The 17273-nt window shown below is 43.9% G+C and overlaps 1 protein-coding gene across 6 annotated transcripts in view; it reads right to left on the reverse strand.

The window, feature by feature from the left end:
• The window catches only part of LOC311268054 (NACHT, LRR and PYD domains-containing protein 12-like), a 28620-nt gene extending 13837 nt beyond the window's left edge, over window positions 1-14783 (reverse strand). For 3 of the 6 annotated variants that reach the window (XR_014623912.1, XR_014623913.1, XM_084371396.1), the window contains exon 1: window positions 763-2550. Coding sequence is in view for 1 of the 6 variants with exons in the window: in XM_084371396.1 (XP_084227522.1) it covers window positions 763-781 (19 nt within the window). In the remaining 5 variants the exon portion in view is untranslated. Of the gene's footprint in view, window positions 1-531; window positions 2551-14716 lie in introns of those variants that run through there. The other 3 variants (XM_084371398.1, XM_084371397.1, XM_084371399.1) reach the window with 3 other exon arrangements.
• Between the last annotated feature and the right edge of the window lie 2490 nt (window positions 14784-17273).

Raw genomic sequence — 17273 nt, forward strand, 5'->3', positions numbered from 1 at the left:
TTCTGTGTGACAGCCCCCACTCTCTAGAACACTCTCCCAGATGAAATCCGCAAACAGACTTCTCTGGAGAACTTCAAAAAAGACTTAAAAACCTATCTCTTTAACAAGGCCTATCAGCTCTAGGTCCAGCCCCAACAATCAACTTTTCTAGTTCTTTATCTTATATGTATTTTTGTTTATCCATTAATTCTTTATTTTGTATGTTCCACTTTATTAAGCGTCCTTAGGTACCCTGAAAGGCGCTATATAATTGAAATGTATTATTATTATTATTATTATTATCATTCCAACAACATAACATACAACAGAAATTCATACATTCCTTTATTTACGGCAATGTGTTAAGTTGGCATTGGTCAATAAAGACTTATTAAATGTATACATTTACGGCAGGACTTATGGTAAAACCAGCCCGGTGGCATGACATTTGCATATTCATCAGGGGGAGGTACTCATCCGACAGTCTTTCAGTGGCCTACCAGTCTCAAGCGGCACATACCATCATATGTCAGTGTAATACCAGCGACATACCACTCCAAGGATCGGGATACCAATCCAGGGATCCATATATGCGGCTGGAATTCCAATGGCCACTTTATGATCTCGGCATCACTCCTGAAAACAAAACAGATCCATGACTCCTTGACATGAATGTCCCACACTTCAACCCACAAAGCAATGTTACAGGACCAAACAACACTATTGTGGTAACTGGTAGTGTCTTCAGCAACTTATATGGGGAAAGAAATAGAGCATCCATACGTGAAAAAGTGTCAGACATCTTGTCTGTCCTACTGACTCTTCATCACATTTCTGCCCGAATAACAGCATCTGTCCCCGGCAGCAGAGCCATGCAGCTCCTGCAGTTGAATGATGTTGATTATGTGACCGGATTTAGAGCAAAAATCTTTAACTCACATGTCTTTGTCACCTTCCACTATTGTGTTGTTGTTACTGTCTCTGGCAACTTATATAGAAAAAAATCACTGCAACTGTTAGCCCTCCCAACTGAGACTTCAGTGAACTTATAACATATTAGTTTAAAAATGATTTTACAGTTAACAGCGGCCAAGAGGGCATGATTGGAAGCAAGGCTGAGCAGCACCCACAGGAAGAACTTAAAAGGAAGTGGCTAAACAAGAAGTGACTAAACAGAACATTGCATAAAATGCAATCAATTTTACAATCAAGTTAGTTAAACTGTATAGCAGTTATAAATGTCTCATTTTCAATAAGAAATAAGTACCAAAGAATTACTTAAAGAAGAAATTGTGAAAGTTAAATGCCTTAAAGGCAACACACAATCAATCACTGATGTGAAATAAACACTGGGGCTGGATCCTCCAGAGAGGTGACTTTTCATCACAAAATAGTTGAAATAGGAAAATACAGGCATACACTACACACTGTCACTACACAGCAGAGATGTGGACTTGAGTCATTGTGACTTGGACTAAAGTTGACTCAGGTCACTGTTTTGATGAATTGCAACTTGATTAACAGAAAATGAAGGACTTGAGGCTAAGCACAGTGGTGTTGTGAGCCAATGTTTAGGAGGTAATTGTTACTAACAAAATTTTCAAATATACGTCATACAGCTTAGGCTGATGGGAATGTCAAGGACCAAAGTTCAAGATAAATTAATATGTGGTGCCTCTAAATGACAAGTCAGTGATCCTGGAAGTTTTGACTGTGTGTACCAAACTGATCAAATTACCCCCTCACCTCACATGAAGAATCTAACAATGCAAATAGTAGACACAATAGGTCTATATAATCATAATCTTGAATAAATTTAAAAGAACCTTACCGAATTACACCAATAACAAAGGCAACAACGACCAACCTCCACCACTCTCGGGCATGTTGCAATACAGGAAGAAAGCAGAGGTGATCCTCCTTGCCTTGGTCCATGTGCTAGAACACCTTACTCTGCTGCTTTTCCCACCATACGTATGTACAATTGCAGTGTCATTTCAAATGAAGAAAATAGTCATATGCAGTCATACATGGTTTCCTCAGCACAGTTCATTTTCAACTCAAATTCCAGCCTTTTCATAGCACACTTATGATCACCTGAGATTTACTTACTATTCATTGAACAATTAAGAAAGCGTTCACAACCAGAAATTCAGTATTTCCTCATTCCTGTCTCCATATTATATATCAAAGGTGATGAGGTGAAACAGTTTCCAAGTGAACTAAGAGAACAAGTTAATGTTGCAAATCAATTAATTATTAAACATTAATAATGTATAATAATATTGCTGTAGGGGTGTGAATTTATCTGTTATGACTTCAACTTTTAAAGGGGCTCTGTGAAACTTCTGTGTTGTGCTGGAAGCTGGTTGTTAGTTTATGTTAGCAGGATCCATTTCTAAACTAACATTATTATATAACACTAATGCTGTCTGTTGTTGAGCTGAAAGAGGCTCTGAGACAAGGCACTCAAGAACGTGCATAAAATCACATTGTTTGGACTGGCGCTGAAAATCCAACCAGAGTCCTTCACAAAGAAATCCACAGTCCAGCAGCATCAAACAACTTCAACAAATCATCCACAGGATTGTAGACAACTGAGAAAGATTGGGATGGTCTCATTTTATACGTCACGTTACAATCTGCTCACATACGGAAAATAAAAAAGTGATTGATTCATGTAAATTGCTACAAATCTGTCACTTGGAGCCTCTTTAATTAAATTCTCAAACAAAACACTGCACAGTATGAAGCTCTGTAGCCTTAACTTGAGCTTTTTAGGATTGTATTGTAATAAAACTGTATACAACATAAAGTATTTCATTAAATCTGCCTAATTCAACCAGATCTAATTCATATAACCAATTGAGAAACTGGTAGAAATATATAACAATGAATAAAATTTAGAACGAATAAGCTAGGTGTTCTTTAAACAGTTCAACATTAGTGTCACTGACCTGATAATCCGCTGTCATGGAGACCTTCAAACCAATGTCAAGTTAACCAAGAAGAAGCACAATTTCCTCATGTATGGGGAACTGATTACTAAATCTCAACCAGAAATGACTAAATTACTTCCATATTTCAACATAATCTCTCTTCACTCGGGAACCTGACTGAACTCACGTTTACAGTAGCCGTTTATTTGGAAGGTCTGTTTTATTGTGACCGCTTGTTCCAGTTAATTTCCCCCAAATGAATGTTTTGACAAGGGATAATATTTCTATGTTTACCATTAACGATGTGATTGTAGCAACACTAGTAGTTGCGGTAGCACTAAAGGTGTGATAAGTAACTGAACTGAACACATTTAGCCTACATGCTCTGACAGAGTCAGGTTCATTTTAGTATGACACATACTCCACCAGGCCTGCATTTTAGAAACAAATGTTTGCTCTGGACTACATTTATTTGGCGCCTGTAGTTATCAGGTAGGTTGCTGATAAATGTCTAAACAAGCTGAATCACATTTTGGCCAGAAGCTCGAGACGAGTGGTGGCAGGACCGGGCTGTGGATGGACCGGAGATGGCGGAGGGAAGTGGCGGATCACGAAGTGAGGTTGGGGAATGGAAATGGGTAGTGGGAAGGATGAAGGTTGGAGTACTGTGAGGAAGGAAAACGGTAGGCGAAACCTAGTTCAGATCATATTCGGAAGAAACCGGTAGTGAACCGACTGCTGCTACGTTGAGAGATCGAGAAGAGAAATACAAAGTAATCATCAAACTGATGCAGGACTGACTGCGGTCAAACAGCCACCATTCGTGATTGCATTGTCAAATGAGCCGCACCCATATTTCGAATGCGCGAGTCATGTAACATTTATGGTAAATACAACGCAGCGTCCTGTGAGAAGACTCTTTAGAGTACCGTCTCACAGGTGTTGGACGAATGTCACTAAAATACTTTCCAGACACTAAAGCTAATGATTTACCACTCCTTATACTACTTGACATAGGCTACTATGAAGTACTTTTACTGCATAGTTTTTAAGTAATCCAGGGTCAAAGTTCATCGGAACAGGCTTTTTCCTGTAACTTTGAAGTGAGATAACCTCACCTGTCCTATTCCCACAGGGCGGCCTGATCGCCTGGTTTGCCAATTTGCATAAATTACAAATTCTTACATGTTTCTTTAACATATATGTAGCTTTTTTCTTTCTGCTGTTTTTTTCTCCTTACTGTATCACACACCCCCACACACAATATATGTATCAAATAAGCAAAAATAAGTGTGTGTGTGTGTGTGTGTGTGTGTGTGTGTGTGTGTGTGTGTGTGTGTGTGACGACGAGCCGCCGTCACTACGTACAGAGTGACGTGTACGAGGATGGTCATGTAAAAGACTCAGAAGCATGAACGCATGGGATAAAACTCAGACGCACCAGGTGATGGATTAAAGGACTTGATTGGGGGGATACATCACAATAACGGAGACGATCGTTTCACGGGGAGGGACACGGAGCGGACGCGTTCCGGTGTTCACCGGTGAAGGAGACAGTTAGGTCAATTTACCTTGGTCAATAAATTAATGACAAGCGAACTGAAGGAACGTCAAATGTAAGAACTGAAAGTTGGCATGAACTTACCTCCGGATCTTCCGGTTTCCCAAGGTGTGCGGGCAAAAGAGTTCCCCAGGAACACGCGCACCTTATAGTTCCGGGAGGGAGTGAAACAAGTGGGAATATAGGCGGAGGGGAGTTTCATGGTGTGTAAATATGTAGTTAATTAATGTAAGATAGATATGGGTATTTATGAGGTTTATGTGGGGGTGTGTTAATAGGTATTAAGATGATATATATTTTCTGGTAATGGGTTGTGTAAATAGTGTGGTTATTAAATATGTGTGTGTTTCTGATTTTACCTGTATGAATGGTATAGTCCAGCTCAATTACCAGAGGAAACAATGTATATAAGGAGTCAGTCTGAAAGTATTGGGGGTTGGTGTAGGTGTTGGAATGGTGATTGTGAGTATTGAGAAAAATAAAAGTGTCTTTGGATCGTCAATTGTGGCAAAATCTCCTTATTGCCTCCTTTGGCCGCTCGGGCATTCTAACAAGTGGTGTCAGAAGAAAAAGCTTGAAAGCAGAGGAAGGAGAGTACAATGACGAGACCGAAAAAGGCAGAGCAGCAGGTAGAGCCAGATGATGGTGAACCAGGTGTTCCAGCTGACAAACAGGGGGCAGCAGCCGGTGATCCTGACAAGCTGGAGGAATTGACAAACCTGGTGAAATCTCTGGTGCACTCCCAAGCTTCCAGAGATGGAGAGATGGAAAAAGAGTCAACACGCCAAGACCAGAGATGGAGAAGTATGCAGCATCAGTTTCAGCTGATACAGGCACAAGTGCAAGAGATGCGGGACGAGTATGAGACCGGAGCTGAGGCTCACGATGCGGATGATGTTGACAATGCGGAAGATCAGGGGGCAACAGCCGGCCAGGCCAGCCAGCAGAATGTGCCACCACCACCGCAGAGACCACACATCCACAGAGAGCCCAAGCTGATACCACTCTCTCCAGAGGATGACATCGAACATTATCTGACGACATTTGAAAGGATGGCGTCTGTCTGCCGCTGGCCTAAAGAAGATTGGGCTATTCAACTCGTCCCTCTGCTCACAGGTAAAGCACGCAGTGCTTATGTTCTCATGGACATTGCCGACTCTGAAGATTATGACAAAGTCAAAGAAGTCATTTTGAAGAAATATGAGATCACAGCCGACACCTACAGGAGAAGGTTTCGCTCCCTGGACGTCAATCATAGTGAAACCCCACGTGAACTGTATGTTCGATTGAAGGACTTGTTCAACAAATGGATCAAACCAGAGACATCCACCGTCAAAGACATTTCGGAGTTGCTGATTCTGGAGCAGTTTCTGAGGATGGTGAGCCCGGAGCTAGAAGTCTGGATCCGAGAACGTGACCCGAAGTCTGCAGAAGAGGCCGCCCGACTTGCAGAGGTTTTCATGTCAGCCAGAAGCGGGAGCAGAGGAATCACATTCAGCCATGATAGCTACTTCACTGGGCACAGTAAGTCCAATGGGGGTGAAAGGGGTGGTCAATTCCAGGTCAGACCTAAGTCCAGAGCTAGGCAGTTTTCTACAGAGAAAAAGTCCTTCGCGAGCGCTAGGCAAGACACACGCTGCTATCAGTGCAATGAGATAGGTCACACTCAGTACACATGCCCTGCTACCAGACAGAGTAAGCCGTCTCTTTTGTGTTCAGTTCCCAGACCCACTCACCCAGTTGCACACCAGGAAGAAGGGCTCACTACGTCAGCATTGGTCAATGGTCAGTGTGAGGAGGCTCTCTTAGATTCTGGGAGTTTCCAGTCTGCAGTTCAGCCCCACATAGTACCAAGAGAGCTGTGGAGTGAGAACACAGCCAACATCAGTTGTGTTCATGGTGATGAGAAAGAGTACCCCACGGCTGAGATTTATCTTACTGTAGGTGGTCAGACCTACCTCCTGTCAGTAGCTATAGTGCCTAGTCTACCCTACCCAGTTGTTCTTGGTAATGATGTCCCCACACTGCTAGATTTGATACAGCAGGCAAGAAATGAACATCAGAGCACCAGGGAGAGACATGTCGAAGGCACTGTTGAGGCACCGGTTCAGCAGCAGCAGCGAAGACCCCAACCTGCAGGGACAGCATGTAACATGGTCACAACTAGGGCGCAGAAAGCAAGAAATACTCTTGAAGAGTTACCATTCTACCATGCTCAGTTGGAGGCAGGTCCAGTTAAGCAGCCGAAATCTAAAGCTCAGAAAAGGAGGGTAAAAGTTTTGGCTACAGCCAGGGAACAGCAGGAGGAAGCAGCAAAGCCCAGCCAGCCTGTAGAGTTCAACATCCCCTCTGACATAGCAGCACTGCAGCAGGCTGATCAGGCACTGGAAGCCTGGTTTGACAAAGTCTCAGAGGTTGAGGGTGTGAAACAAGGCAAGGCAGACAGTTTAGCCGAGGCAAGCTATGTCATAAAAAACGGCATTCTCTACCAGCGCCAGGGTAAAGTTGAGGCTTTAGCTTTACCACAGAGCCTTACACAGAAGGTCATGGCGCTAGGTCACTCAATTCCCTGGGCAGGCCATCTGGCATTCCAGAAATCCCTCAACAGGATAGCCAGTAGGTTTGTGTGGCCAGGCATGTACACCCAGGTGAAAGATTTTTGTGCTTCGTGTGATATATGTCAGCTAGCGTCACCTAGGGGGACAGCCCGTGCCCAGCTTCAGCCACTGCCAATCATTGAGATGCCGTTTGACAGAATAGGCATGGATATAGTGGGGCCCCTGGAGAGAAGCTCAGCAGGCAATCGGTACATCTTGGTAATCTGTGACTATGCTACCCGTTATCCAGAAGCCTTTTCCCTCAGGTCTATTAAGGCCAGACAGGTGGCAAATTGCCTCCTCCAGCTATTTTCGAGGGTAGGTGTGCCTAGAGAGATCCTGACAGACTGTGGAACAAATTTCCTGTCCAAACTACTGCAACAAGTGTATCAGTTGTTAGGAGTGAAGGGTATAAAGACCACCCCATATCATCCCCAAACGGACGGACTGGTTGAGAGGTTCAATCAGACTCTCAAGAACATGCTGCGGAAGTTTGTCTCCAACACAGGGTCGGATTGGGACCAATGGCTGCCATATCTGCTGTTTGCATATCGTGAGGTGCCACAGGCGTCAACAGGATTCTCACCATTCGAGCTTCTCTACGGTCGCCAGGTGAGGGGGCCACTCGACCTCCTGAGGGAGCACTGGGAGAATCGGATTCCAGACCAGGATAACGTGGTGACCTATGTCATTAAGATGAGAGAGAGACTGGAACAGATGACAGCTCTAGCACAAGAGCACATGCGGACTGCCCAGGCTAACCAGAAGACCTGGTATGACAAGAAGGCCAGAGACAGGACTTTTATTCCGGGCCAGCAGGTGTTGCTGTTACTCCCGACCAGTGACAGTAAGCTGTTAGCCAAATGGCAGGGGCCATACCAAATCACCAAGCGCCTGGGTAAGGTAACCTATGAACTGCACATGCCGGATAAGATGAAGAAACATCAGTGTTTCCATGTAAACCTGCTGAAGGACTTTCAGGTGCCTTCACCGCCGAGCCAACAGCCTGTCAAGCAGCAGCTCCTCATCCGGGTCCCTGACAGGGAGGAAGAGAGGGAGCAGTCGTTCCCCACTGACATCTCGGAGCCCAGTGGGGTGGATGTTTCCCATCTTCAGCCTGTCCAGCAGAGGGAGATGAGAGCATTGTTGGATCCAGAACTTTTCCAGGAAAAACCGGGCTTCACAACTCTGGTCCAGCACAAGGTCCACCTGAAAGAGGATGCCGCTCCCCGCCGGAAGTGCTACAGGATCCCGGAACGATTGGTCCCAAAACTCAAGACAGAGATTGAGCTGATGTTGCAGCTGGGGATCATTGAGACTTCAACCAGTGAGTGGTGCAGTCCAATCGTGTTGGTCCCGAAGAAAGATGGGTCACTGAGGTTTTGCATTGACTTCAGGTACCTCAATGCAGTGTCAAAGTTTGAATCGTACCCAATGCCCCGCATCGATGAGTTGCTAGAGAGGGTTGGGAAGGCCAAGTTCATCACGACGCTCGACCTGAGCAAGGGGTACTGGCAGCTGGCACTGGCACCAGAAACCAAGGAGCTGACTGCGTTCAAAACACCGTACGGCATGTTTCAGTTCAAGGTGATGCCGTTTGGTCTCCAGGGGGCGCCAGCGACGTTCCAACGACTCATGGACCAAGTGTTGAGAGAGGTGCCGCAGTTTGCAGCCGCATACTTGGATGATGTCGTCATCTTCAGCCAGACCTGGGAAGAACATGTGGCTCATCTTCGACAAATCCTCCGCCTGATCAAGAAAGCTGGGCTTACCATCAATCCCACAAAGTGCACGTTCGCTCAGAGACAGGTGGAGTACCTGGGTCATGTTGTTGGACAGGGGGTAGTGAAGCCTCGAGTGGGGAAAGTGGATGCCATCCACTCATATCCTGTGCCCACCACAAAGAAGAAGGTGCGTGCCTTTGTGGGGCTAGTGGGATGGTACAGAAGATTCATTCCCCATTTTGCAGAGAGGGCAGCCGTCCTCACTGACCTCACCAAGGCCTCAGCCCCAAACAAAGTGAGTTGGAATGAGGAATGTGACAGGGCTTTTGCTGATCTGAAGGAAGCAATCACAAGTGAGTCGGTTCTCCATAATCCAGATTTTGCGCAGCCATTCGTGCTACAGACGGATGCATCAGGGGTCGGCCTTGGAGCAGTGCTTCTGCAGGAGACGGATCAAGAAAGCCGTCCGGTGCTGTTTCTGAGCCGCAAACTCCTGGACCGGGAGACGAGATACTCCACAGTGGAGAAGGAGTGCCTGGCAATGAAGTGGGCGGTGGAGTCGCTGAGGTACTACCTGCTGGGACGTCACTTCATCCTGGAGACGGATCATCGTGCTTTGCAGTGGTTGAACAGGATGAAGGACTCCAACACACGCCTCACAGGATGGTACCTGTCCCTGCAACCCTACGACTTCACGGTCCAGTACCGAGCAGGGAAAGCCAACTTGGTGGCAGACTGTCTCTCAAGAGTACATGAGGATTGAAGTACTGTACTCTTGGGAGAGGGGGGAGGAAATGTGACGACGAGCCGCCGTCACTACGTACAGAGTGACGTGTACGAGGATGGTCATGTAAAAGACTCAGAAGCATGAACGCATGGGATAAAACTCAGACGCACCAGGTGATGGATTAAAGGACTTGATTGGGGGGATACATCACAATAACGGAGACGATCGTTTCACGGGGAGGGACACGGAGCGGACGCGTTCCGGTGTTCACCGGTGAAGGAGACAGTTAGGTCAATTTACCTTGGTCAATAAATTAATGACAAGCGAACTGAAGGAACGTCAAATGTAAGAACTGAAAGTTGGCATGAACTTACCTCCGGATCTTCCGGTTTCCCAAGGTGTGCGGGCAAAAGAGTTCCCCAGGAACACGCGCACCTTATAGTTCCGGGAGGGAGTGAAACAAGTGGGAATATAGGCGGAGGGGAGTTTCATGGTGTGTAAATATGTAGTTAATTAATGTAAGATAGATATGGGTATTTATGAGGTTTATGTGGGGGTGTGTTAATAGGTATTAAGATGATATATATTTTCTGGTAATGGGTTGTGTAAATAGTGTGGTTATTAAATATGTGTGTGTTTCTGATTTTACCTGTATGAATGGTATAGTCCAGCTCAATTACCAGAGGAAACAATGTATATAAGGAGTCAGTCTGAAAGTATTGGGGGTTGGTGTAGGTGTTGGAATGGTGATTGTGAGTATTGAGAAAAATAAAAGTGTCTTTGGATCGTCAATTGTGGCAAAATCTCCTTATTGCCTCCTTTGGCCGCTCGGGCATTCTAACAGTGTGTGTGTGTGTGTGTTTGAGTATGTGTATATATATATATACATATATATATACACACACACACATACACATACACATACACTTATTGACACTTATTTGATTTTACAGATACAGTAAAGATGGTTCCATGAGCAGTGCCTGCCAATGAATGAGGACCAAGGGGAAAGCAATTGGAATTGTCCGGTCTGCTGATATGACAGCAGAAAGGAAAAAAAGCTACATACATGTACATAGTGAAAGAAACATGCAAGACTGTGAGGTCAGTAAGAGAGCAGCAGAAGTGCAGTGAATAAAGGTTTCCCAAGGAAGCACCCAAGAGAGTGATGGTGCAGCAAGATAAAGATGGCAACAAAGTGTTGAAAACAACAAAGTGAGGGCTGCAGCAAGGTTAAGCAGGATACTTTGATCGTGAGGAGAAATTACTTTGTACTGGTCATGGTTGAAGTTGACAACAGACAAGAAAGCTCAGAAAATCAAAAGCATAGTTAAAGCTGTAGAAAAGTATCAGCGTCAAAGACCTGGGGTGGGAAGCAGTTGAGCAAATGTTAAGTGGAGGGACATCCAGCTCACAGCCACAATCATGGGGTGGTGGCTCCTAAAGGGATTAGTTATTCGAACGCAAGGAGCCTCATAACTAACAGTGAGGAATTCAAAAATATGTATCAAAATTACAAGATAAACTTAACATAATATGCATACAAGAGACTTGGTTTTGACCACAGTGGGATTTTGTGATTCAGGGTTCTACAGCAATAAGGAATGATAGGGAAACTGTTAGAGGTGGGGGTGTAGCAAAGTTTGTACGGCATGGTATTAGATTTAAGCTTTGTAAATTAGGGAAAGAACATGAGTCTATAGTTCTCGAAATCTGGACAGGGACAGATGAGTTAAAAATAATCAACTATTATAATCTACATATGTAATAGATTGAGCATTGACACATTAGACATGTTGTGGGTGAGTCCAATGGGCATAGCACATTATGGGGGTGTGATAGAACAGATTTGAATGGCTTAATTATGGAAGAACTAATAGAGAATAGGGGTCTAGTGTGTGTGAATAATGGAAGGGGCACCAGGTATAATAATACTCAAAACACAGAAAGTGCAATCGACTTGACTCTGGTATCAAATGGAATAGCAGGCATCAGAGAAATTAAGTAAGAGAAGGTGGGAATGGGTGAGAAGGGAGATAATAGATGGGGATGAGTTCAATAAAGGGTTGTTTCCAGCCATAATACAGTCAGCTGAAGAAACAATACCAAAAGGTGTAGGATACAGAAGAAAAAACAGTGTACCAAGGTGGGATGGGAATTGAAGGGGTGCTATTAAAAGAAGGAACAACAGGGCTTTTAGACAGTTAAAAAAGCACCATTCATTAGAAACTCTAACTGAATAGAAGAGATCACAGACAGCAGTTAGGAAAAGATAAGAAAAGCTAAACGGACTTTTTAGAGACAATATTGCAGTACTATAGAGAGAGAGACACAGTTGGTGGACATTTGGGGACTGATCGGAAGGATGAGTGGAATCAAAATGAACATATCCATCCAGGCATTAACAGGCAATAAGAAAGTAGCAATCAGCAGTAAAGAAAAGGCAGAATTCCTGGCGGAAACATTGGTGACGTTTCATAGCTCATCAAATCTGTCAGCTAACACCAGGCTGTGTAGGAACTATGGTGTTTGTTGTTCATATGTTGAGGTATAATGAACTACAGGAGACACTGGTGGTGCTCAATGCTAGGAACTTTTACTTCTCTTCGCATAGCTACAACAGGTGCAACGGTAATAATCCTCCGGGTTACAACTCATGCATATGGAACTCAGTCAGGTCGTGTGCCTCACTACATTACAGGAACAACACTCTTTTGGAGACCCCAGATGTGAATGTAAGGGAAGCCAAAACAACAAGATGCTTAGAGCATCTGCCATTCAGTTTGACAGAATTAAAGAGGACAATTTTAAATTCATGATAATCATCACCAGGGAAAGACGGTATTTGTTATAGTATGTTAGCTCACATGGAAGACAGTGCACTACTTACAGTATTATTAGCGTTATTCAATAAAATTTGGGACACAGCGAAAACTCCAGCAGCTTGAAAATAATCAATCATTGTGCCTATCTTAAAATCCTGTAAAGACCCATCAGATCCTTCAAGTTATAGACCGATAGCACTTACCTCACAAGGAAAAACTATGGAGCGAATGATAACTGAAAGAATCTCAAAAACACGAAACTTTCTCTCCTTTTCAGAGTGGATTTCGAAAAGGAAGAAAAACAATTGACCCCATCTTATGCTTAGAGTCAGACATAAGGAAAGCTCAAGTCAACAAAGAAATAGTTGTAGCTGTATTTTTCGATATTGAAAAAGCATATGACATGTTATGGAAGGAAGGTCTGTTGATTAAATTAGATAAGTTGGGAGTTGGACTTCTTATTTGGGAGGACAATAGAGGTAGGGGTTGGGACAGAGTATTCTAAAGTTCATCAAGTAGAGAATGGAACCCAACAGGGTACTGTCTGCAGTCCAGTGTTGTTTAATATTATCATTAATGATGTGTTTGAGTAGACTGATAGAGGAATAGGGAATCGTTATTTGCGGATGACAGGGCCTTATGGATAAGGAGGTGTAATTTAAAGCATTTACAAAACAAAATGTTGGCTATAAGGTTGATAAGGTGGAGGAGTGGGCAAATAAAAAAGATTACAGTAAAAGCATTTAAAATACATTAAAACAAAACATTAAAACAAGTTAAGAAATGGAAAGGTAGGCTAAAATAGAATAGGTTTCCTACGCCAGCTTCCTGGTTTTTGTTGGATTTACCGCCCATTGTACTACTTGTCACTTGTCCCAGTACACGTTATATTTAATCTTAAGACCCAGTTGTCACCGTGAATTCAGTTTGTTTACGCTACAAATTCTGAAAAAAAGTGGTGATAACCTTAAGAGACCCCTTGTCTCCACTTGGTTCCACTCAGCCATGAGTTGGCCCCCAATCCAGCGGTAAAACAGCTTAATAGGAAAAAACACCTTTTCTTCCTGTTAGCTCCAGCGTTCCCAGAACCCGGTATTACTCTGCCCTGAATTGGTCCGAGTCGCCCAACTATCACAATGATCAATAGAAATCCAGCAAAAATTACTATTCAATTAAAAAAAAAAAGACAAGAATAGAAAATAAAAGTCACAGAGAAAATAAAAGTTACAGTGCAGTTCAAAGCCTTAAAATTGCTTCAGGGAAAGGCAGTGGCAAACAGAAAGGTCTTCAGCCTTGATTTAAAAGAGGTGAGAGTCGGAGCATACCTGCAGTTTTCAGGGAGTTTGTTCCAGATATGTGGCGCATAATCACTGAACGCTGCTTCTCCATGTTTAGTTTTGACTCTAGGGACTGAAAGCAGACCTGTACCTGACGACCTCAGTGGTCTGGATGGTTCGTAACGTGGCAGCAGATCAGAAATGTATTTTGGCCCGAAACCAGTCAGTGCTTTATAAACCAACAATAGGATTTTGAAATCTATTCTTTGACTGATAGGGAGCCAGTGTAAAGATCTGAGAACTGATGATGTGATGTGATCTACTTTTTTGGTTCTTGTTAGGACTCGAGCAGCAGCGTTCTGAATCAGCTGCAGCTGTCTGATGGATTTTTTAGAGAGTCCTGTAAAGACACCCTTACAGTAGTCGAGTCCGCTGAAGATAAATGCATGGATAAGTTTTTCTAAATCCTGCTGAGACATAAATCCTTTTTATCCTGGATATATTTTTAAGGTGATAGTAGGCTGACTTTGTAATTGACTTAATGTGGCTGCTGAAATTCAGGTCTGAGTCCATGATTACACGGAGGTTTCTGGCTTGGTTTGCAGTTTTCAACATTACAGATTGAAGCTGAGCAGAGACTGTTAGTCGTTCTTCCTTGGCTCCAAAAACAATTATTTCAGTCTTATCTTTGTTTAACTGAAGAAAACTCTGTATTCTGTCCCTGAGGCGTGTATCATATACGCACAAACTGACAGATAGCTAACAGTAGGATTTAGAGAAAGTCGGACACAGGAGTATGTTTACGTTTCTTTACTGAGTCCTTTTTACTCTTCTTTCCATCCTTTTTTGTAAAACTGAAATGAATATAAAGTTACAGTGCTTTAGTAACTCACAAAATACAACCCAGAATGAATTTACATTGATTACAGTCTCAATGCACAATCCATAACAATAAGCTACGTTTAGCTTTTCTTAGCATTTAGCAAATTATATTATCACAGTTATTGTGTTTTTAAATCAAACTTAAGAATTGCAAATTATTTATATGTTCTGTTGAGCAAAACACAGAAAAAGTAACAAAACTTACAAGCAAAGGCTCTCCAAGGCACTCACGTAGCAGAAAAGGGGAGAGGAGCTATCTGCCTGACCGCATGGAGCAAGACTGACTGCACTTCCTGTAACTTATGGTCACATGACCTTAACTGACCAATAGGAAAACACTTAACAATATAGTCTCTTTTACGACAGATTGCAACAAAATAAGACTAGGATGACACCTCTAGAGGCCACAAAATGTGTGCCATGACACTCCCCGCCTGGTATTAATGAGATACCACTATGTAACTAACTAAGATTAAAGGGAATGTCCACAAGAAAAACTTCAAAATATCAGTCCTTGGTTGACATCAGAAGAACTGTTTCCGAAACAGGTCTGAGGAATGTCTTGACTGTTCCCTGTCTTGCGACCCTGAGCTCGACTTTTCTCACTCTTCCATCACTGCAAGCAAATGCTTTAGTCACCAAAGCCATGGGCCATTCATTACGCTTGGCTTGAGAGTCCTTGAGAAGAACCACATCGCCCTCCTTCACCTTTGTCGTTCTGTCTAAAGACTCGACTATAAAACCTGTGGCTCTTCTCCCTGTGGTTTCTGTCACACCTGCACAGGTGCGTAGGGTGTATGCCGAGCTTGCTCCTTTGATATTTAACAGGTTGAAGAATTCAGTTCTCGCAAGCGAACGGTTGCTCTGATCATCTAGGATTACATAGAGCTTGATTGCCTTCTCTGGGCGGCTCTCCAGGTAAACCTTAGCGAGGCAGATCTTTGAGCACGACCTTGTACTTCTACCACCTCCACAGACTTCAGTACACTTTGAAGTGACAGCTGGCTGAGGTGCTTCAGCATCTTCCTCCCCGCCATGCTCGGTTGAAGTTGCAGCAGGTGGTCCTGGATGAAGGGCTGCAATATGAGCGTCGCTGTCACATTCCTTACATTTGATGGCTGCCTTACAGTTTCTGGCAAGATGGGTGGTTGTAGCGCAACATCTGAAGCATATGCCATTTTCCTTTAAGAAATTCTTACGCTCCTCTAAAGGTTTGTTCCTGAACCCCCTACAGCGCCTGAGAGGATGTGGCTTCTTATGAAGTGGACATTTCTTTTCAACATCATCCAAACCTTTACCTGCACTGCTCAACTGACTCACATTATCTGGCAAGACCTCTGTCTTGTGGGTGTAGATTGAGCTTTTCCCTGGCCTCTTGGCTGGTTGCTCCAGTTTTGACGAACCTTGATTTCCTGATGAAAGGACAAAGCTTGGATCGTTGCGCGTCCGTGCCTCTCTGCAGACGAAGTCACAGAAGTATGAGAATGGAGGAAAAGCAACATGATGCTCTGCTTTGTATTGGGAGCCTTGAGCCATCCACTTATCCTGAAGATTGTAAGGTAACTTGTCTACAATCGGTGCTACACCACGAGCAGTGTCGAGGTAGGTCAGTCCAGGTAAGAAACCTTCATCTTTAGCAGACTCCACCTCCTGTAGGAGATCTCCTAGCTCTCGAAGTTTTACAGCATCCCTGTTACTAATCCGTGGAAAGTTGTCAATTCTGTCAAAGAGAGACCTTTCAACAATCTCAGGGGAGCCGTAGCAGTCTTCCAGGCGTTCCCAAACCTTTTCCAGGCCTGTAGTAGGATTAGTTATGTGCACGGCTCGAATCCTCCTCACGTGACGTGCAGACTGTTCTCCTAACCAGTTCGACAGAAGATCTAGCTCCTCACTAGCTGATAGGTGCAGACCCTCTATGGCATTCATGAAAGATGACTTCCACGCCCAATAGTTCTCGGGACGATCATCGAACTTAGTGAGTCCAGAGGTAATAAGCTCACGACGTGCCAAGTACCTGGCGACATCACCCATGTTGTTGTCGTTGTTGAGCGGTGGTTGTGGTGTTGTCTTTGCTGGCGAGGAAGAGAAACGTGGTGCTGGGGGGATGCGACGATTCACTGGTGTTGACTTTAGAGGCTGCCATGCTGTGTCATCAGTATCAGGTTTTTCAAAATTTGCTCTATCATTTCGAGCTGTAAAGCGATGTTGCTGCAGTGATGTTTCAGATTTCAGTTTGTGGATGATGGGCTCTAGAGGTAGGTGATATGACTCAACGCCTTCAGGAGTTGCTGACCCTTGCTGAGACTGGGATTGGATGTAGTTGTGAACGCGTTCAGAAACTTTACTTACTTCTGATTTCTTCTCTTCGTGTTCGCTTTCTGCTGCTGCCTCTAGCACCTCTGTCTCAGCGATAGCTGCAGCTACCTCACCTTCATGCTTTAAAGCCGCTAGAGTTCCTTCCATACGAGCTTCTGTCACTTTTAATTGGGCTTTTTCAATCCTAATTTCAGATTCCTTCTTGAGGAATTCGGCCTTAGCTCGAGCAGCCTCAAGCCTAGCGCGGGCCTTAGCAGCGGCTACGCTAGCTGATGAGCGTCTTGATCCGTTTGATGAACAGGAGGCTATGGATCTCATCTCACCTGCTTGGCTTTGCTCCGTTGCATTTTCACTCTTAGATGTTTTCTCTGCCATCATGTATTGCTGATGCCATCTTAGGCGTATGAAGCGTGATGATGAGTGAGGAATACTTAAGGTGAAGTTTG

Source organism: Pagrus pagrus, assembly GCF_965226575.1.
Source record: "Pagrus pagrus genome assembly, chromosome: 13".
Lineage (NCBI taxonomy): Eukaryota > Metazoa > Chordata > Actinopteri > Spariformes > Sparidae > Pagrus > Pagrus pagrus.